General features: G+C 41.7%; 1 protein-coding gene across 4 annotated transcripts in view; it reads right to left on the reverse strand.

Annotated features, from left to right (window-relative positions):
• Positions 1–14142, reverse strand: part of BRWD1 (bromodomain and WD repeat domain containing 1) — a 126155-nt gene extending 112013 nt beyond the window's left edge. For 2 of the 4 annotated variants that reach the window (XM_050916259.1, XM_050916248.1), the window contains exons 1-8: positions 13955–14137; positions 13745–13803; positions 13561–13590; positions 13320–13379; positions 9280–9430; positions 6218–6316; positions 5354–5514; positions 3176–3397 (exon numbers count right to left, since the gene is read on the reverse strand). In XM_050916259.1, the coding sequence (XP_050772216.1) occupies positions 3176–3397; positions 5354–5514; positions 6218–6316; positions 9280–9430; positions 13320–13379; positions 13561–13590; positions 13745–13803; positions 13955–14012 (840 nt within the window). In that variant the 5' untranslated portion in view covers positions 14013–14137. Of the gene's footprint in view, positions 1–3175; positions 3398–5353; positions 5515–6217; positions 6317–9279; positions 9431–13319; positions 13380–13560; positions 13591–13744; positions 13804–13954 lie in introns of all 4 variants that reach the window. The other 2 variants (XR_007768333.1, XM_050916281.1) reach the window with 2 other exon arrangements.
• Between the last annotated feature and the right edge of the window lie 8710 nt (positions 14143–22852).

Genomic DNA, 22852 nt, shown 5'->3' on the forward strand with positions numbered 1-22852 from the left:
CCCTTTACTTCAATATAAAGGGCTCTTAATATCGATATCTGTACTCCACCCTGACGAGGGGAGTAACTCTGAAATCAGTATTGCCATTTCAAATTAGGGTTAATGTAACTGCAATTCGATGGTATTGGCCTCCAGGAGCTATCCCACAGTGCACCATTGTGACCGCTCTGGACAGCAATCTGAACTCGGATGCACTGGCCAGGTAGACAGGAAAAGCCCTGCAAACTTTTGAATTTCATTTCCTGTTTGCCCAGCGTGGAGTTGATCAGCATAGGTGACCATGCAGTCCCAGAATCAAAAAAGAGCTCCAGCATGGACCGTACGGGAGATACTGAATCCGATCTCTGTATGGGGAGATGAATCTGTTCTATCAGAGCTCAGTTCCAAAAGACAAAATGCCAAAACATTTAAAAAAATCTCCAAGGCTATGATGGGCAGAGGCCTCAACAGGGACTCGACACAGTGCTGAAACTTAAGGAGCTGAGACAAGTGTACCAGAAAGCCAAAGAATGAAATAGATGCTCACGGAGGGCAGGGCGACTGACAACTGTAGCTATCCCACAGTTCCCGCACTCTCCGAAAACCATTTGAATTCTTGGCTGAGCTCCCAAAGCCTGAAGGGTCAAAAATATTGTTGCGGGTGGTTCAGGGTATATGTCGTCGCCGCCCCACTCCCTCCGTGAAAGCAAAGGGAAAAAAATCATTTATCGCCTTTTTTCAATGTCATCGTATGTCTACTGGATGCTGCTGGCAGATGCAATACTGCAGCACTACACAGCCACATTCCCTTCCCTTCCTTTGCCTTGCGGATGGCAGACGGTACAGTATGACTGATATCCATCATCGTCGTCCCGTGAGTGCTCCTGGCTGGCCTCGGTGAGGTTGGCCGGGAGCGCCTGGGCAAAAATTGGAATGGCTCCAGGTCAGTCTCTTCTTTAAGCTTTGTCTAATGGAGATTCACTCCTGCCTGGAATATCATAGCAGCTGGAGGCTGCCCTCCCCTCCCCGCTTTGATCTCTGCTTGCAGACACAATAAAGTCAGTGTTGTTTCTTATTCCTGCATTCTTTATTACTTCATGACACAAATGGGGGGATAACTGCCACGGTAGCCCAGGAGGGGTGGGGGAGGAGGGAAGCAATGGGTGGGGTTGTTGTAAGGGCATCCCCTAGAATGGCAAGCAGCTCATCATTTCTGCGGGATGTCTGGGGTTCTGCCGCAGAGCGGCCAGTTGCCTCTCTGGTTCTTTAGTAGGCTTGCCTGATATTCTAGGCAGGACTGACTCTCCATTAGACAAAACTTGAAGAGGAGAATGACCTGGGGAGTCATTCCCATTTTTGTCCATGCGCCCCCGACTGACCTCACCGAGGCCGGCCAGGAGCGCCCATGACAGCAGCCATGGTAGAGTATGACTGGTAACTGTCATTGTCAACTTGCAAAGCAGCAGATGGTACAGTAGAGCTAGTAACCATTTTTGCTAACTTGCAAAAGGCAAGGGGATGCTGCTGTGTAGCACTGCAGTACTGCATCTGCCAGCAGCATCCAGTAGACATATGGGACTGTGAAAAAAGGCTGAACGGGCTCCATGGTTGCCGTGCTATGGCGTCTGCCTGGGCAATCCAGGGAAAAGGGCGCGAAATGATTGTCTGATGTTGCTTTCACAGAGGGAGGATTGACTGATGACATTTACACAGAATCACCCGTGACACTGTTTCTGCCCATCATGCATTGGGATCTCAACCCAGAATTCCAATGGGGGAGGGGTGACTGCGGGAACTATGGGATAGCTACCCACAGTGCAACACTCTGGAAATCAATGCTAGCCTCGGTACATGGACGCACACCGCCGAATTAATGTGCTTAGTGTGGCTGCGTGCACTCAACTTTACACAATCTTTTTCCAAAAATTGGTTTTTGTAAAAAAACTGAATAATCCCATAGTGTAGACATACACAAACATTAAAAGAGCGTGTCTGAGGGTGTGTTCGTTCATCTGATTCTAGGGCTGGAACAACCCAGCCCTGGGGAACGTCGGTCCTGCAGGATAGCTCCATTGGGAGGGAACTTGCAGAAGGGAGAAGTAGAGCTCCGTATGAGAACATAAGTGACAAAAGCAGAACATTGACAGAATTACAGAAACCCCCCTGTCCCAAGAAGAGGAACCCTAATAAATGAGCATACCCCAAAGTAACGGGCAAATCTGGTAATACTATGCCAATCTAACCCTGTAGCATAGACACAGACTATAGTTATGGAATGGGTTTTTCCTGTCACTGTAATAACTCCAACTTCCAAAGCAGCATTAGCTAGGTCAATGTAAGAACTTTTTTGGTTGACCTAGCTATGTCTACCCCAGGGATTAGTTTGGCACAGCTATGGTGCTCAGGTGTAGATTTTTCCACACCCCTGAATGCCCTAGCTTTGTTGGGCTAAGTTTTGATGATAGATCAGGCCTATATTTTTTGTCCAATTTATTTCAGATTTTGTTTATAGGTTTAGTCAGCCTAGAGCCTTCGAGTTTGCTTTTTTTATAAATGGAATTCTGTGATTTGAGAGCTACATGGGGTCGCGACTGGCTTCCTCTCTTAACAACCCCTGGACTTGCTAAAAGTTAAGTGTTTAATGTCTAAACTTCTTGCTTTGATTTTTAACATGTCTTGCACTTCAATTTGCTGGAACACTTACGAAAATATTTATATGTACTTTCCTCAAGTCAAGACCTTCACAATATTTAAGCACTGCATGAGTTTGTTTTTTTAAAAAAAACACTACTATCAGCCAAAATTCTAGCTAGTTAGAAGTGTAGGGTGTATCAATTAGGCTGAGGAAAGAACAGCAAAATAAATTTGACTCCTGAATGTTGTTTTTTACCATATTGCTGTTTGCTTCTATTTGGTCAACACTTTTCACTTATATACATTTGTCAAAATAAGATACCAGATATTTATCCAATACTACAATTCTTACTAACAGCGAAATAAAACCAGAAGATCAAACAAAACACGTTATCTTCTGTTTTACACTAAAACTGTCAATGTTTTTTACAATGAATTTAGAGGCATAAAAAACTAAACATCATTATGGTATTAGTATGTTTTAATGCTTGTGTGCTATTAGATGTTGATAACACAAAGCTATAAGACGAAGGACAGACATGCCCATTAATTAGAAATATACCTGTAAAGATGTAATGGATCCCGTGTGTCCCTGGAGCACAGCAACTGGTGCACAAGTTCTCAGACACCATACCCTGATCATTTTATCACAGCTTCCAGCTGCAATCATAGTGTTTTCATAATTCACAGCCATATCAGAAATCTCGGCTGAATGACCTCGTAGTGTGGCGAGCAACCGGCCATTGTGAGTTGACCAAATTTTCACCAAGCAATCATCTGAACCCTAAGAAAAAAGTGTTACAGAACCTGGCATAAGTTCAAGTTTATACATACTCAAGATACTACCTGCTTCAGTTTTGTCTTTAAAGATGATGAAATCCATTCTGAGTCTGGAAAATTAAGATTTTCTATTAAACCCAGCTTATGCTATTGGTGTTTATGGAATCTAAAATTTAGTCATATTGCATAGTGGCTCAAGTCACTAAAAGATGTAGGCACTTTGTCATCCTTTGGAATCCACAGCCCTGAATTAGATACTCAGTCTGTTTATATAAAACAAGTGGAGAATTAAGCACTTAAGAATGGAATCCACAAAAACCAGCACATGGTGGAGAACATCTTAAATTAGCCAATAGGAAATACCAAGAAGGATGTGAACTAAACTCCATCCTTTTCATCGAATTAGGCATCTATCTCTGCTTGGGATTCTTGATAATGTGTTAAGAAAAACACCCCAAGCTTAGGTGTTTTTTTCAAGAAACAACCATGGGAAAGGGGGAGGAAGGAGGAAGCAGCCTCCAACTTTTAGCCCAGTGGTTAGAGCACTCACCTCGGCTGTGGAAGACACAATTTCCCTCTCTGCCTAAAGTGGAGTAGGGACTTGAACTTGGATTTCCCACCTCTCAGGTGAGAGCCCTAGCCACTGGACTATAGAATATTTCGGTGTGGGTCTCAATCTCTTCTGTTGAGGCTATTCCACTCTGCCTAAACAATTAAATATTCACTGAGCCAAACAGAGAAAAATGAGTACATCAGACTGCCGCTAGAACACGGGGTTTTAGATCCACGTGCGGTCCTGCGTTAACATGGGGACCGCGTTACCATGGATTCCAATGAAGGTAATTAAATTTGAGAACCATGTGTGGTCCCCCGCTATAACCGTATTCACACTATAAAGACACGCATTCTAGGGAGGGTCTGATGTATAATCCGAGAACTATGGCACTCACCTGAGAGGTAGGAAATCCAAGTTCAAATTTCTTTGCCACATCAGGTATAAGAGAGAAACAAGCAAGGAACTCCCACATGCAAGGGAGTGCTCTAGCCACTGGAATAAAGATAAGAGAGGCTGCCTCCCTTTCCCCCCACGCCATCATTCCCTCTCAGCATCAACAGAGTACTCTGGCATGCTCCGAGAACAACAACTGGATCAAGCCTCACAAGTGCGGCAACACCCAGCCTGAAGACCCTGCTGGGGCTTAGACATGAGAGAGGCACCTGGAGTGTGTGCATACTCATTGGCAGAAACGTAGGCATTTAGGGGACACTGCTGGTGGGAACTCAGAGACACTGGAGAATTTTAGACACCAGCTGAGCAGAGGTTTTGAGGATCTCAGTGGTGCCTAAATTCAACATTTAGGCATCTAACTTCTCTTTTAGCTGATTAAATCCTTCTGTTAATCTAGCCCTAGGTGGAAAAAAGTTCGTTTCAGCCTGTCTGATAAAACAAAAGTGATCCCTTGTTATTTTGGCTTACTCTGAAGTTCACAGTACCTAGTTTCATCCAGATAGATAACAGCAGTTTTTTACATCAAACACAAGCAGAAGACATTTGAAATGACATCAAACTAATCTGTCTTTTTGTTAATTTTCTCTCCATTACCAAATTCACAATATAATGGCAGTTAAACAAAAGCTCTATACCATAAAACCAGCCACCTCCTCCACTATTCACAAACATGCAACACCCAAAACACAGAAATGTATCAGAGAAAAAAGCATGTATGTAGATATTAGTACCTAATAAGCAATAACGGCTAAGAGTTCAAAAATGCTCCCCTCCATACACATGCCCAACAGTTCACCCAAATGAAGTGCAGGAGCTAATTAGCTTTATTTCTAAACTTTAAATTTTGAGGTCTGAATATTTCAGGCATAAATACTGAGCATTTAAAAGCCACTTTCCAATATCCAATTAGAAATAGTTCTAGAAGACCCAGCATTCACAGCATCAACTCACAGTAAATATTCTGTGTCCAGTCCTATCAAATGCAACACAGTAGACTGCAGAGAGATGGCCAAGAATCCGCCTATGCATCCTTATGTGCTGATACATACTTCCTGGAAATGATGTTCTGTATGTTGCACACCCAGTTAATTGTTTTGCACGATTTACTTCCACTAAAACAGAAATACAAATAGATTAAAGAATGCAAGCACAAAAAAAAAAGTCGTCCTGTGAAAAGTCACGTTTAAAACTTATTTCCTGAGGGCTCAGATGATGATTTAAAAAACAGGTCTCCTGTAGATAGCCACTCTGTCTTGCTTCCATAACCAATAGTTTACTGGATTTAGTAAAGTGACACTCTAGCTTGTGTACAGAACTCCAAAGTTTATTCTGAGTTTGTGGGTTTATGTTACAAAGAAGTGGGGCAGCTTTTTAATTTATTCTCACCTTAAATAAAGTAGAGGTTTTTTTGTTTTTTTTCTTTTTTTTTTTTTTTTTAAACACAAAGACAGCATCTTCTACCTCACATTTTGCCATGTACTTTCATAAATAATAGAGTCCTTTTTACCAAACACTCCCTTGACTTGCAGATACCATAAGTATCTCTATTTGCTTATTAGTACACTGGGTTTTTTAAAGCAGAAAGACTTTCTTTTAGAATCTAACACCTTACTCCTGCAATGAATTCTATATGGGTGGACCCCTACGCTCATGCAGAGCCCCACTGAAGTAAAATGAAATTCTACAGGTAAACTTTTAGAGCTGGTTCTTAAATGCAATTTCCATTACTATTTATATGAAGAGAAGCACAGAGAATACAAGTGTCAAGAAATATGTATCACACTGAAGTTAGAACTGATTTTATCATCTACGTACCAAGGTTTGGTGAAGGACCATAGTTTACAGGAATTTCAGGAGGTCTTCCTCTACGAAGAGCAGCTAAAGCAGAGCCCTTCCAAACAGTGTTCCTGCAATCTTTGACATCAATGTTAGTTGCATAGGAAGTTACCCATAAGAGCACAATTCAGAAAGTGAAATAAATGCTACTGTTCTGAAATTCATTAGAAAGTTTAGCAAAAACAGTAATGAATAAGCCTGCCAAAGGGCCTTGTACCGCATTATTAAATTTAATAAGAGCTGAAGGAGCTCAGAACCTCTCAACCCAAAACTTTCCAACAACAGTCTGAAAGCCTTTTTTTAAGACAGGTTACAATACTGTCCTGGCAAGGGAGGTCTGATAGTGACACACACAGTCACTTGCTCCAAAGGCTCAGAGGACTTTATTTGTGAAGTACCAACATACTCTTTTCTTCACAAAATACAGATGCTACATTTATACAGTAAATGATTTACTAATTGAGCTATTATTTGCATTATTGATGTTGTGATAAAGCAACAAAATAACTCTGGCTATTCGAAGTCAACATATAAAGTTTTTTGCAAAATAGATTTTTAGCAACATCAGTCTTCATGGCAGTTTACAGATAATAAAAATAAGATCACATATGTCTAGGCTATTCTTAAAAAGCATTATGGGTCCCTTTTTCAAAAAAAATGAAAGCACTTAAAGATTTATTTAAAACAAGAAGTTCCTCCTCAAAGAACTGCACTCTGTCCATCCAATATCACCATAAGAAACACTTTTTTACATGTTATATGTAAGTTGCTTTCCAACATTGTCACCTTTGAGGCTGAAATTGTATAGGACTGTTTTCTGTCCAAAGGTGGCTTTTATTTAATTGTTTTTAAATTTGTGCCAAGGGGTCAGCTGTTTGACTACAGGAAGAGAGGAGACTTTCCCCAATATTAAAAGTTATTAATTTTAACAGGTCGAGTGCTGAAATGGCAGCAAGTCTGATTCACAACAAATGCAAAGTCACTGCCTCATTGACTGTGGAGCTAGTGACGTGCAGAAGAGAGGTAACTGGGAAACGCAGTGGCATCCACTAAAATAGTTCCACACCATAAAATGTTTTTTCAGTTAAAAAAAAATAATACAACCCCCACAGAATTTCTCTCACATACAAATACACTAGAAAAACCTGAAGGTCTTACGGATTACTTAATCATCAGCCTAGCATTACTGTCAACTATCCACGATCAGAAATGAGGCCCCTGACTTCACATGTATTACTAAAATGTGAATGGGAAGACACTGCTGGACTGGTTTTGGCACAATTGGTGGTGTTATATATAGCGAGCCATTTCTATCAAACACAAAGTGCAGGAGCTCTCCTACTCCAAAAAATGGATCACTACCACATTATCCCTCGAGACCCACAAGCAGAGTCAAAAAGGGACTGGCATTTGTGTACAGAGTGCCTTGATACACTGCAAAGCCCCATCATGATCTGATGCAGATACTCAAAGAGGTATCTCCACAAACTGAGATTAGAATGGACCTCAGCTGAAGTTAGGAACCTCTTGATGGTATACAAAGGCACAAGAAACCAGGGCATTTCCAAAAGGCTCCAAGGGAGAATATTACTCCAATTAAAAACTACTCTAAGAAGGGTTTGGGTTGGGTTTTATAATATTTTGTCCTCAACTATTGCTTAAGTGGCTTTTAGGCATTCTCTTCCCCCACTTTGTTCTCACAGGTCACCATGTTTACCAATGACCCATCAACAACTGAAGTGGGATTAAAGACAGATAGAGCACTGGTGACAGTAGTCTCGCGCCAATCTGATAGGTAGCAAAAGGTAGTGTTTTTTAAAACATCTTGTCATGACTGAGAAGATGGTTTCTTTGCCTCTTCCATAACACCCACAAATTTTCAATCAATGGATCTGTTCAGTCATAGACAGCTTGATTAGTTCTGGCTACCTCCACTGGACGGCAGATACATGCCCCTCCTCTTTGAAAGAGAGACTGTCATGACTTTCTGTAAGAAAAGTAAATTGCCAGTTTCTCTGAAAGAAACAATTGTGCAACCATTGCTCAAAAATTAAACATTCATCACCTGACATTCACAATCTAGCAATAATCACCAAGTGTTTATTTTCACATTTTTTGAGATGGAACTATACCTTAATCTGCTCTGAAACTGAAGAGGCTGTCTTAAGTGAAGTTTCACACATACCTCCATGCATAGCACACCTCAAGATTAAATTGTTGCAACAACAAAAGCATGGATCAAATTAGCAAAGTGTGGGTCAAAGAAACTGTCAACTCCTGGTCAAGTGCAAATAAAAAAAGCTGTCCTGGTCATTGATAGCAGCTGGGAATCGAACAGTATTCAAAACACTCATAACAAACAGCAGGTACATACCCAGAGTAAAGGCACTCATACATATCACTGACTTATCTTCCAGTTGCTTCCCCATATTCTACTAACATCACTTCCACTTTATCTGGATTGAACATCAGCAAGTTAGCCCTCAGCTGTGCCCCTATTCAAGCACTGGGCAACGTATTTGGAAAGTACTAGGTGGACAAGGTGAGAGGTATCTGCATTCTCTCTCTATTGGATTATGGGTGAAGTCTGTCTGTTGTCTTTGACCTGTAAAACCCTAGCGGACTTGGGCCCTTTCTATTCAAGCCCATCCCTTTCTCAAAGATATTCCCTATGACTGTGGTCAGAGGAGGTGCTCAAACAAGAACATTCTTAGTCTAAATTAAACAAAGGGAGCTGCTAAGAGAGTACTCTCTATCAGGGGTCTGAATTTTGCAATTCATTGTCCCCATTCTTAGTCCAAAATAGCTGAAATCTGTTGATCTTCAGAGCAGCAGGAGTGAGCTGACTGCAGATTATTTGTGTGCCGATAGCTAATATTGGCAGCCAGGGTTGTTTCAGTTTCCCCTCCTAGTCTTGGAAAATTTGCAGGGTTTACTTTTGTTTGATTTTAATACACAGTACTAGCACTCAGACCACTGGAGAGGCTTCCCGCCCCCCAAGTGTATTGCAAAAATTTAAGTAATTAAAAATAAAACAATACCTTTTGCTGTACGTAGCAATGACTGCCTCCCTGCACCAAGTAAGGAATTCACTCTTGAAATGCTGGGTGGAATCTCTTTATCCAGTATAGGGCCAATACGCTTGCAAATTTGCAACAAATGATCTGGAGCCACATGTTTGTTGGATAAGACCTGATAAGAATTTAAGTTTAAAACAAATACATGGCATATCTAGACTAGATGATTCTATGTATGTCAGTATTTACATTAATATTTAGAAGCGCCTAAATATTTATATTATATAATTCATAGAGCAGAATTAGCTATATAAACTCTGATCTTTACAGTAGTGAATTTTAAAACTTTTATAATTTAAAAATTCCCAGGAATGGGAAAGCTGTTGTAGAGAGACCCACTATACATCCTCATCTTACTATGGAAAATACAGGACTTCACACAAATGGCTCAGACGGGAGCACCCTCTCATATTCAGCATTTTCCACAAAAAATGTTTTACCACAGTTAAGAGTAAAGCTTTAGCACAAGGAACATCACCACTTTGCTCCAGGTGCACACAAATTTCAGTGTTTCAATTCTACATGATATAATCATGTCTCATGCTCACTTTTTTTTGTCTGATTCAACCAACACTCCACAAAAAATACTAAGGCTCCTTGACTCGTTTTTTGTCTACTGTATGACCGAAAAAATTATGTTACGGTCAAACGCAAGAGACAAATTAATATAATTGGCAACACTGACTAAGAGTTGTATAAACTAGAAAATTGTAGTCCACTGACATCACTTAAGGCTTAAGTCATCTACCTAGCTCCTCTGGAAAGAGCACTGGATTCTTCAAGGAAACTATGAAATGCAGCAAACAATCCTACTCTCACTGAATTCAATGGCAAACCTTCCAAAGCTTCCACTGACATCTTAGGGGAATAAGATCACGTCCTTTACCCAATCACAAAGGATTTTCAGATATACTTAATTTAGAATCCAAGTATACACAAGCACAGCATCTTGCAACCAAAATATGCACATTTCTCATATTTTCATTTTTTCAAAGTTCACTGCAAAAAACATATATACAACTTCATGACTGACAAACTACTTGAGTAAGAGTCACATATTTAAAGTTAGGGTTTCCACAGACTCCACAAATTGGCCAAATTTTTGTTTATAAGTATGAATTAGTGTTCCCATAAGACAAAAATATCAGAATCTCAATAAGTCAACCTTAACTTGAGGCGCAGCTGCCCCATAAAAGTAAAAATCAGACCCCCACACACTACTGCTGTACACTCGTTTGGCAAATACTTGTCTTAATCTGCATACGTTTCATACATACATGGGAGATGAGTTATAGTTGTGAGAACCAAAACCAGTGCCTTGACTTCTGTATATTTAAAAAGGCCAAACAACTTAAATTACACCAAAATTACCTTAAAGCAGGGATCAGCAACTTCTGGCACGCGGCCCGCCAGGATAAGCCTCCTGGCAGGCCAGGCCGGTTTGTTTACCTGCCGCCTCCGCAGGTTCAGCCAATCGCAGCTCCCACTGGTCGTGGTTCACCACTCCAGGCCAATAGTGGAGCCGGGGGACGGCGGCCAGCACATCCCTTGGCCTGTGCTGCTTCCCACAGCCTCCACTGCCCTGGAGTGGCAAACTGCAGCCAGTGGGAGCCGCAATCAGCCGAACCTGCAGACGCAGCAGGTAAACAAACCAGCCCAGCCTGCCAGGGTTCTTACCCTGGTGGGCCACGTGCCAAAGGTTGCCCATCCCTGCCTAAAAGTTAAGTTTTCAATCTATATCTATATGTATGGACAAATAGAAAATTTTCTGTAATTTAAAAATAAAAATGATTATTTACATTGAAATTTTAAGAAACTTCCAGCAGTGTTTAAAACCCAAATACTGCAGCACTAAGAATCTGAAAATGGAACTCACTTAATGTTAAGGTGACTTAACTGACAAAGTATTAAGCAGAATTTAAACAGGACAACTAGATGGGATTTTTACTATTATTAGTGACAGTCAGTGACATTAAATGAGCTTAAAAAATCCAGTACTGTAAGTAGTGTCATTTTAAAATTCTAAACCCATAACATTTATACTGGTTTTGGCCTGAAGAGAAAATGTGATTAATCATACACTGAAATAAAGTTATGCATTACTTTCAGTATCTGAAAACTTGAGATATGAATTTAGTGAAAGAGTCAGTGTTATTACACACTGAAACATATCTGAACGTATAATACAGTAATTGTTACTAAGACTGATTGCTAAACAATATTTGGTAGATCAATAAGTATACTTAAATCTTTTCATCATTTATTGAAGAATGTTTGCCATATCCTCTAAAGAGATACAGGAGTACTGACCAAGATGCTTCAAAGTAGAAAGCTTAAATTTTCCCCTTCAAGTATATTTATGAAATACAGTTTATAAAAAGAGATACTACCTTTGTGTAATTTATACCCAATATAAGTCTTGTTAAAGAAAGTTCTTAAAAGCCTACTAAAAGATTTTTTTTTAAATGGTTGGTTTTGACTTTTGACAGCAGTTATTTAAGCTCAGGCTCAGATTCTGTAATGAGCACTTGGTCTGAGATGGAATACACCCAAATGCTCAACATTGCAGGTTTGCCAGCTGTCCCTGAAACCCAAACCTAAAAGAATGAAACTGATTAGCCTATTTTTACACTTAGACAATTAAAAGTATCTAAACAGCATAAATGGCAAAGTAAAAAAAATGTTAAAAAGCAGAAATTTTGATAACCTAAACCATTAACAGTACAGATACGGACTTTTTTGTTGTTGTAGGGGAGGAGGGAGACACACACAAAGGCTCCAATCCTAGGAAGTCACATGCACAGACAGATACATGAAGCCTCAAAGTCAATGAGACTCAGCACAGGAACATGCCAGCACCACAACTGCAGAAGAATCGGGGTCTACGTAACATCCTTCACAAGAAAACCTTCTGTGCTTACCTAAAATTTAGGCTAGATCTTGGAAAGTAATCCTATTGACTTCATGCATATAAAGTGAGCAGGATTAGTCCTTCAGTGTACTGATTTAAAGCGGTACTACATACATTTGCTCAAATAACGGAACTGTCAAATTCAAAATTACATTTGTGGCTACCTTTTTGTTTTTAACCTATAACTACATTTTTCACATTTTTTTAAGTGTGTGTAGTCAATTTCACTCTTTCCCCGTACCTTCAGTCTCATACCACTTTACTTTGTCAAAGTATGGAAAAAACAGAATTAGATTGTAAAACTCCAAAGATTAGCAGAGGAATTCAGAGGCTGGTTTATTACTTGGAACTAACTATTCCAAGCATTTTTTAAAAGTAATATAAATAAAGTGAACTATAGACTTCCTATTGATGCTGTCCTCCCTTTAGTTTTTGTATCCACATAGCCACACATCATCATACAGTATTTCAGAAACAGTAAGATAGAACACCGGGAACAGTTACATCTCTACTCTGAAATTGTTGTAAATACATTTAGTGCAATTAATTTGGCACAAGTTGTGCAGCAGTGAGCCAAAGGGCATCTTTCGGAACATTTTGATTAAAAAGAACACACTATGGCCAGTAAATCTGAAAGACACCATTACAAATCCCCACCCGCAATTTCTGTACCAGTGATTTTGTTTCCTAATCTGTTGAAAGCAGCAGATGTAGGAAACCAAATTAAAAATAAATACCATCCAATCAAAAGCTGCTTAACAAGTCTCCTAGTGAAACACAGAAATGAAACCTCTCAACAGATTGGCTCTACCCCATAGGTAGGCAGGCACAAGGGCAAATGACACAACCCCAAGCCCCGCCTATTCTACATAACAATATCCTCCAATTAAAAACACCCCTAAGCCCTTATGTTTTTGTTTGTTAGTTGAAGGTAAAGTAGTCAAACACCCCTTCTAAAAATCAGCCTTCTATCTCCTCCCAGACCTAGGGTGAAATACAAAAATAATTAAATATAACAGCTGTTATTTTATTAAATGGAGGGTCTAATATTAACATTATTATTCTAATTCAACGTTGTTTTTTTAAATCTCACCAAATCTTCATAACTTCTATAATGCTCATTTCCTTCCCAATCCAACCTTTTAGGAAGCAACTAAATTGAAAAAGAAACAAAAATGAGTGATTAAAAGGGGAAGGGTGGGGAGATCAAATTCAAAACAATGCGGGGTTTTGTTTTTTGTCGTTGTGTTGTTTTTTTAAGATGAATGACTTAGAGGAAAAAGGTAAGAGGATAGGAGGGGGGAAAGGCAGCAGAGAGAGTTTCACACACAGACCTGGTGCTGCTCCAGCTCCTGCACCAGCACCTGCAGGGGAAGGAAGAAACAGATGCACACGAGTTAGGGAGGGGGAACCAAACCTCGCCGTCTCTTCAGCGGCCGCCGCAGCTGCACAAGGCTCGGGGCCAGGCAGCGGAGCCCTTGGCGGCGGGTGCGCGCGGCGCTACCGGGCTCTACTCACCTCCGCCGCTCTGTGGCAGGGCCCGGTGGTCAGGAAGCGGGCGACGAGGAAGTAGAGCTCTGCAAGAGAGACGGGGGAGAGCGATGAACGCGGGGCCGGGGGAGCCCCTCAGCGAATGTAATTCATAATCAGGACCGGGAAGATGGCGGCGGCGGGGAGCAGCAGGAACCGGCGGCGCCCGGCCGGCTCCCTCACGCGCTCCGCTGTTACCTGATTCAATGAGCGGCAGGGAGCCGCCGCCGGAGGAAGGGACCGAGGGCTCGGCCATGTCGGGGGCGGCCCCACTGCTACTGTCCAGGCAGGACACGGGCTCAGGCAGCGTTTGGCGCGGGCAGGGCCCTGCTCGGCATAGTCCTATCAGCGCCTCCCCCACCGCGAGCGAATCTCCCCCCGCCTCGCTCTAGCTCAGCCTCGGCCTGGCCGCCATTGCCGCGGAGCGAGCCGTCGCAGTGCCCTGACTGCCGTCTCCGCCGGGGGTGGGTGAAAAAATAGTCCCTAGCCGGGAAGACTCGGGGCGGCGGCGAGGGGAGTGTTTGTATTCGTCTCTGAACCCTGCTGGGGTAAAAAGCAGCCCGCGGCCTGCCGGTGCTGTATCTAGTGGGGGGAGGCGGAGATCGCCGCTGGGGGTGGGGGAGAGCGAGATCCGGCCGCGGAGGGGGATGTATGGAGCAAGGCCGTGACGAGACGTTGACAGTGCGTGTGCACGTTGGCGAAGGGGCGGGGCCTGGGAAGATGCGCATGGGCCGCCCGGCGCTGGCCTAGGGAAGCTGCCGGCAGCTGCTGCGCTGCACCGGGCCCAGAGTGGGCTGGTGATGGCGGGCCTGGGCCGGCGGTGCCTGCTGGTCTCGGGAGGCTCTGCTGGGAGGGGAGGGCAGCGCCCGCTAGTGCAGCGCGGACCGGCCGGGCTCCCCCGCGCGGGGAAGAGCGAGCGGTGGCGACCCGGGCCGGGGCAACGCGCGTCTCCTCCCCGAGGGCTCTGCTGCCCCCTGCGCCCCTGTGACGGAGCGAGCGACAACGGCACCTCCCCTCGCCCCGTGTTAAACCAGGCTCCTCGTTGTGGGTCCCCTGAGCGCTCCCACCCGCGGGACCAAGCCCCCTCCCCGGAACCAGGGCAGGAGACGCTGGTGCCGAGCCTCCGCCGCTGGGTCTTTTTCTGACCTGCCCATCGTTGCTCCCAGGCTGCTTCTCGCTTGAAGGTTCCCAGAACTCAAGATGGGCCAAGCACTTCCCTGGGCTGGGTTCCCAGCCAAGAGCCGAAAGGGTTTCTAACTACCCATGTCATTTTGCCTTGCAAACATGTTCAAGTCACTGTCCATTTTTGTGCTGGTTTTCTCAACAGTGTGCCTTTAAAAAGAACAGGAGTACTTGTGACACCTTAGAGACTAACAAATTTATTTGGGCATAAGCTTTCTGGACTACAGCTCACTTCATCTGATGCATAGAATGGAACATACCGTACAAAGACAGAGATCTTAAGAGTTGGTATGGCAACTTCCACCTTTTCATGTTCTCTGTATATGTATATATATATCTTTGTACTATATGTATCTCCATTCTTTGTATCTGATGAAGTGGGCTGTAGCCCACGAAAGCTTATGCTCAAATAAATTTGTTAGCCTCTAAGGTGCCACAAGGATTCTTGTTCTTTTTGCGGATACAGACTAACACGGCTGCTACTCTGAAACCTGTCACTATGCATTTAGCTTCATATGGAATTTACAAATAAGGTTTGGATCTGGAAAGCCTGAGATATTTTAAGGCCTATGCAAGGGATATGAGCTTTGCTATGCTGCCTGAGTTAGAGTTACCAACAACACACAATTCCCCATAAGTATCCAAAAAAAATTTTGTATTTCCATCAGGCTGCTTGCACTCACCCTCCATCACAGTGTACTTTAGTCCAGATCATAAAAGGTATTTAGATACCTAACTCCCACCGAAGGGGTGGAGCCTGGGGCTAGCCTCCCCAAAGGGGAGAGCCACCCACTGCCCATGTTGAAATCCATTGTCTTTGTTGTGTTTTTTTCTCCTACCGTTTCTTAGAATCATGAACTCCATCATTTCATGATCACTTTCATCTAACTTGTCTTCCACTTTCAAATGCTCGACCTGATTTGTCAAAATCAAATCTAGAACAGCTTTTCCCCAAGTTACTATCTCCACCTTCTGAAATAAAAAAAAATCATCTCCAATGCATGCCAAAAATGTGTTGGATTATTTGTGCCCTGCTGTATTATTTTCCCAACAGATGTCTGGGTAGTTCAAGTCTCCCATCACCACCAAGTCCTGTGCTTTGGATAATTATGTTAGTTTAAAAAACACCTCATCTACCCCTGCCTTTCCTTCCTGAGCAAGTTGTACCCCTTTCTCTACCCAGTCACGTATTATCTCACCAAGTCTCTGTGATGCCAACTGTATCATAGTTGTGTTTATTCACTAGCATTTCTAGTTCTTCCTGTTTATTCCCTGTACTTCTTCTATTAATAAACATCATTCACATTAGTTGAACCCCTCAGAAATTCTAATAGATTGGTGGGGCATGATTTCCCTTTACAAAAACTGTGTTTAGTCTTCTCCAACAGTGTGCTATCTATGTGTCTGATAATTCTGTTCTTTACTGTAGTTTCAGTCAATTTACCTGGAACTGAAGTTAGGCGCACGGGCCTGTAATTGCCAAGATCACCTCTGGAGCCTTTTTTAAAACTCAGCATTATGGTAGCTATCCACCACTCATCCTGTACAAAAGCTGATTGAGGTGCTAGGTTACATACTAATTAGTAGTTCTGCAATTTAATATTTGAGTTCCTTCAGAACTCGAGTGAATATTATCTGCTTTTTTTTGGCTTCTCTTGCCAGGATAGCACACTAAATTCCATTCTTCTTACTGCTTCCAGTATCAGCTGCTGATAAACCATAGTTTTCCTTATCTGTGCACATTGTTCCAGGCATCCAGTATTAACAAATTCTTTTCCATGTAATTTGTTGTGTGCTCCCACCCTCAAGCCATTTGTAATCACATCTAACAGTTCACCTACTACCTGCTTTTGATTGGGTGCTTTGGAGCTTGGCCTTAGGCAGCTGGTCATTACTTGAAAAGTTGATTCTCAGTAACAGAAATGGAAGTATCACAGCCATAAAAAAATTCTGCAATTCTCAATTCTATCTTTTATTTTAGTACTGGGATTGTTTTTGTTACAAACATATCCATTTGTGATTGACAGTGATACTTCCTCCTTCTTGGCTTTAGCCAACCTGGATCTGGCTTTCTTTTAATAGACTTTTGTAACCGATGGCACGCCTGTATTCACACCCTACATACTACTGCAATATTTGTACAAAATATGCCCTGTGGGGTATATGAAAGCTAACAACATGGTCATTAATATCATGGTAAAATTCATGTGTTAATATATGTGAAATTATCAATTTCCTGTGCATGACATTACTAGAACATGTTTAAAACAAAAGCAGCCTAGTCTAGGTATAGGTGATAAACAGGTCTGTCCTAGACAAAAGAATGGGTTTACTTAAATCTACATTAGCTGTAAACATAGCTAAACCAGCAGGGATTATCTTGAGCCTGAACTGCAAGAGAATGAACATGACTCCTGCACCCCACAGAGACACAGGAGACTGAATGCCCAGAAGCCTTCCTGACTTGTAAGGCAAAGAAATCCATTTGGAAATACAAGGAACAGAGACTCTGTACTGATCCTTCGTCTTAAGGAGTCTTGAGCACTAACAATGGTTCTTCAAGATGTGTCCCCCTATGGGTGTTCCACTGTAGGTGACTCCCAAGCAGTGCCCACCACTGGAGCTAGGATTTTGGTTAAGTCCAGTATGGATGATAGTACTGTAGCATTGAATTTGGCATCTGCAGCCAAATCCCCCAGGATGGCAGTGTTCTGTAAAACTGGGTGCAGATGCCCAGGTAGTTGCTTGGCAGAGTTCTGATAATAGGATACCTTCGAGAAGGTGACAGGAAGAGACTGGCCTCAGAGTGCATGCGCATTGAAGATGTGGGTGTTACATTACACAAGTGGTAACAGAGTTTAATGTAGCCTGTGACCCACTTAGGGAGTCTTTGAGCTGAAATCATTATAACTTTTGACTTGTCTGCAATGGAGAGTAAGAGTCTCAGAGATTTTCTAAAAGCTCTTGCTCTGTCCAAATAGAAGGCCCAGGCTCTCCTCACATTGAGCATATGGGGGATTCCCTATGATCCTTATGAGGTTTGGGATAAAAGGCTGAAAGCTGAATAAGCTGATTCATGTGAAATGCAGAAATCACCTTGGGAGTGAACTTCAGATGTGATCTAAGTGTGATTCTGTCAGGGAAGAACACAGTGAAAGGGGAGTGCACCATCAGAGCCGCTATCTCCCCTATCCTTCTTGCAGAGGTGATGGTGATCAGGAGTGCCATCTTCATTGAAAGGTGAGTTAATGAACAAGTGACCATAGGTTCAAATGGTGGTCTTTGTCAACCCTTTTAGCACTAGTTTGAGATCTCACTGAGGAGTGGGAAGTCTGGGTTGTGGGAAGAGGTTCATTATACCTTTGAGAAAAAATAGTTACTAACTTTCCATAACTGTTATTCTTTGAGATGTGTTGCTCATGTCCACTCCATGCTGTTTGTGCGTGCCACGTACACAGTTGTCAGAGATTTTTCCCTTAGTAGTAGCTGTAGGGCCATCCCTAATGCCCCCTAAAGCCCTGTTATCACCCCATGACAAGAGGCGGCACCACACACCCAACTGAGTTACCTAAGTGCTTTACCTAAGCCACTCAAGGATGAACTGTAGACAACAGCCTGAGAGGCCTGTCCAGCAGGGAGACTCAGCTCCCAGACTGCACCCCGGGAGTGACAACCTGTCACATAGGCAATCTGACTTGTCCTGTCAGTTCAGTACAGTGCATGCTCTGGGTACCAGATTTAGATGGCTTCGGTGCCATTGATACCAATGATACGGACAGAGCCAGAAATGGTTTTCTGCTTGACCAGGACTTGCTATGGGGACACATGGACCTTTTCTTAGACGCCTTACATGAGTGGCTCACAGGCATCTCCCTAGACACATCTCCCTTAGAAGTAGAGGATGTAGATACACCTACACTGGAGCACCCATAGGGACACTACTCAAAGAAGAATCAACTTATCTGATCTCTGTGATGAGTCCTGGCCACACTGGCCAGTAAAACCTAGAAAGGAGACTGGGGGTGAGAAAAAAACATCTCAATGTAGTAAGATAACTTTTGTTTAAGCTTTAGATGCATTTTCACTTTTATTTGCTTGTAACCTATTCTACCTTCACTCCCTTCTATTTAGTATCACATAATCCATGTTCTTCTATTACTAAACTTGTTTTACTTCTATTATAAACCCATTCAGTGCTGTGTGAAGAGAAAGAGTGTAACTTTAGGGCTGCAAGAGATTAAAAAAATTAATTGTGATTAATCGTGCTGCTAAACAGTAATAGAATACCATTTATTTAAATATTTTTGATGTTTTCTACATTTTCAGATATATTGATTTCAATTACAACACAGAATAGCGTATGGTGCTCTTTATTTTTTATTACAAATATTTGCACTGTAAAAAACAAAATAGTATTTTTCAGTTCACCTAATACAAGTACTGTAGTGCAATCTCTTTATCATGACAGTTGAACTTACAAATGTAGAATTATGTACAAAAAAGCTGCATTAAAAAATAAAACCATGTAAAACTTTAGAGCCTACAAGTCCAATCAGTCCTACTCTTGTTCAGCCAATCGCTCAAATAAGTTTGTTTGCATTTGCAGAAGATAATGCTGCCCACTTCTAGTTTACAGTGTCACCTGAAAGGGGGAACAGGCATTCTCATGGCACTGTTCTAGCCAGCGTCGCAAGATATTTATGTGCCAGATGCACTAAAAATTCATATGTCCCTTCAAGCTTCACCACCATTCCAGAGGACAGGCATCCATGCTGATGACAGGTTCTGCTCAATAAGATCCAAAGCAGTGCGGACAGATGCATGTTCATTTTCATCAGCAGGAGGTTGATTTTCTTTTTTGGTGGCTTGGGTTCTGTAGTTTCCACAGATTGTTACTCTTCTAAGACTTCTGAAAGCATGCTCCACAGCTCATCCCTTTCAGATTTTGGAAGGCACTTCAGATTCTTAAACTTTGGGTTGAGTGCTGTATATCTTTAGAAATCTCACATTGGTACCTTCTTTGCATGTGCTGGGTCATTGTCCAAAATTGCTATAATATGAAATATGGCAGAATGTGGGTAAAACAGAGCAGGAGATATACAATTCTCCCCTAAGGAGTTCAGTCACAAATTTAATTAACCCTTTAAAAAAAAAATGTAATGAGCATGGAAGCATGTCCTCTGGAACAGTGGTTGAAGCATGAAGAGGCTTATGAATCTTTAGCGCATCTGGCACGTAAATATCTTGTAACACCATCTACAACAGTGCCACGTGAATGCCTATTCTCTCTTCCAGGTGACACTGTAATTAAGAAGTGGGTAGTATTATCTCCCATAAATGTAAACAAACTTGTTTTGTTAGCTGAACAAGAAGTAGAACTGAGTGGACTTGTAGGCTCTAAAAGTTTTACATTGTTTTGCTCAAGTGCAGTTATGTAACAAAAAAAAAAATCTACATTTGTAAGTTGCACTTTCATGATAAAGGGATTGCATTACAGTACTTGTGAACTGAAAAATACTATTTATCAGTTTTACAGTGCAAATATTTATAATAAAAAATATAAAGTGAGCACTGTACGCTTTGTTGTGTTGTAATTGAAATAGATATATTTGAAAATGTAGAAAAACATCCAAAATATTTAATTTAAATTGTTATTCTATTGTTTAGCAGTGCAATTAAATCACATTTTTAATTAATTTTTTTGAGTTAATCGTGTGATTGACAGCCCTAGTGTATTTACACGTTAATAAGCTGTGATGTACTAACAAAACAGCAAACTTGTTATCTTCTGTGAATGCACTGAAAGGGGTTGTGCACAGAATTGAAACATCTCTTAAGAGCTTAGGGACTGGAATTCACTAATTGTTACCTGGTAGGCAAAGTTTGGGCCAGGAATGCCTCGTGGATTTTGCTGAGTAAGGAAGACAAGCTGGCATGGCAAGGGGTTGATGCAGTCATTCACCAGCAAAACTCACTCTTACTGAGGGAGAGGTAACACAATGGTTCATAGCTCTGTGTATCTCCAGAAGCATACTATAACTTGGCAATGGCAATATAGCATTATCTGTATCTTCATCCTCAAGAGTCCAATTCTCATACTTGCATACATTCAGCTAGTCAGTGGTTCTGGTGTCTGTTCTTTCCAGTGGATTTTGTAAAATGTTTCCTCAGCCTCCTTTCCTACTCACTTTTTCTTTGCAATTTCTGCATCTAAGACTCTTTGCTAACTTTATGAACTTTTTCAAAATAGTCATGAATTAGGTCATGTAGTCCTCCACCTTGGCTCATGCCACAAGGACTCCTTGTTCATTTTGACCTAAGTCACTCTACCCGGAGCGGATGAGCCATTACACAAAGTAAAACTATTTCCCCATGCTTATCTTCCCCCCTCCCCCGAGTTCCTTGTATCTCCTTGTCAAGTGCTGGAAATGGGCCATTTTCATTACCACTACAGTTATTTTTCTCTCCTGCTGACACAGCTCACCTTAACTGATCACTCTTGTTAGTGTGCGTATGGTAACACCCATAGTTTCATGTTCCCTGTGTGTATACTATCTATATTTATTTCTGTATTTTCCACTACATGCATCCAATGAAATGAGCTGTAGCCCACGAAAGCTTATGCTACAATAAATTTGTTAGTCTCTAAGGTTCCACAAGTACTCCTATTCTTTCTACTCGCTCAGTTCAGTTGCACTCCAGCCAGCCAGATCAAGAGGCAGTGTAATGGACTAGACAGTTTTTTTGAGGTAAATTGCCAAACTAACAAACTTCTGAATCTGAGAATTCCTCTTCTGGGTTTGCTAAACATGTAATTTTCATAGCTAAACAAAGAATAGGAATTCCCAGATTCCAAAGTTTTAGTTTCTACTTGAGATAGCCTAGACAATAGCATACAGCTTTAAGTTGCAGCTCTTTTGTTTTCAGTTCCAATAATTAAAATTAAGCAGATTATATTACTGCAAATCTATTGCCAAATTGCTAAATATTTCAGTATTTTTCATTAGTACTAATAATTTTATTTTCCCCAGATTAAGACAGTATTTACTAGTGCCCAATTCTAAACTAGTTTTCCCAAGTAAATTGCCAACACTGCCCATCTTTGATGCTTTAGAGCAGTGGTTCCCAAACTGGGGTTTGCGAACCCCCAGGGGTTCACAAACACGTTACAGTGGGTACTTGGGAAAAAATTCCCTAATAGCAGACAGAGCTGTCCCTAGGGACTCCGGGTAGCATGGGGCCAGCAGCCCAGAGCCCTTGGACTTCCAAGAGCTAAGCAGATAAAGCAAGCATATCTATGATACTGAGATTTAAACGTCAAGACTCCTTACAAGAAAGGGAAAGGGAGGTGAATATTTTTTGCTGTTTTTAAAATTAAATAGGCAGCTAGTATTGTTTTTAAAATTATTATGAAGAACAAGTTTAAGCTTTGTTGTAATGTGCATTGTTGCCTGGACTGCTCAAGACCTGCATGCTTGTGTATGAGGAACTCTTTGAGTTGGCTTCTTAAAATACCTTCATGCTGTTTCACATCTGATACTCCTTGATGAAACATAGGAGCCTCGTCTTATAACAGGCTTATTCAAAGTGATACAAGCTACCAAAGTGAGATCTTGGAAGAGTTCCTGTTTTCATAATGTAATAAAAATACTGTAACAATAAATAATAGTGTGCAATAAGCTTGTCATAAAAAAGTATATTTCCAAGATCACTGTTTTTATAATTTATATTCAGGTAAAGGAGAAAAATCCCTGGAAATACACCTCTACCTCGATATAACAAACTTGCTTTGATCCACTGGAGTGCACAGTCCCCTCCCCCCACCCCCGGAGCACTGAGTTACTGCGTTATATCCAAATTCGTGCTATATCGGGTCACGTTATATCGAGGTAGAGGCATATTCATTTTTAGGAG

Source organism: Gopherus flavomarginatus, chromosome 1, assembly GCF_025201925.1.
Source record: "Gopherus flavomarginatus isolate rGopFla2 chromosome 1, rGopFla2.mat.asm, whole genome shotgun sequence".
NCBI classification, from domain to species: Eukaryota; Metazoa; Chordata; order Testudines; family Testudinidae; genus Gopherus; species Gopherus flavomarginatus.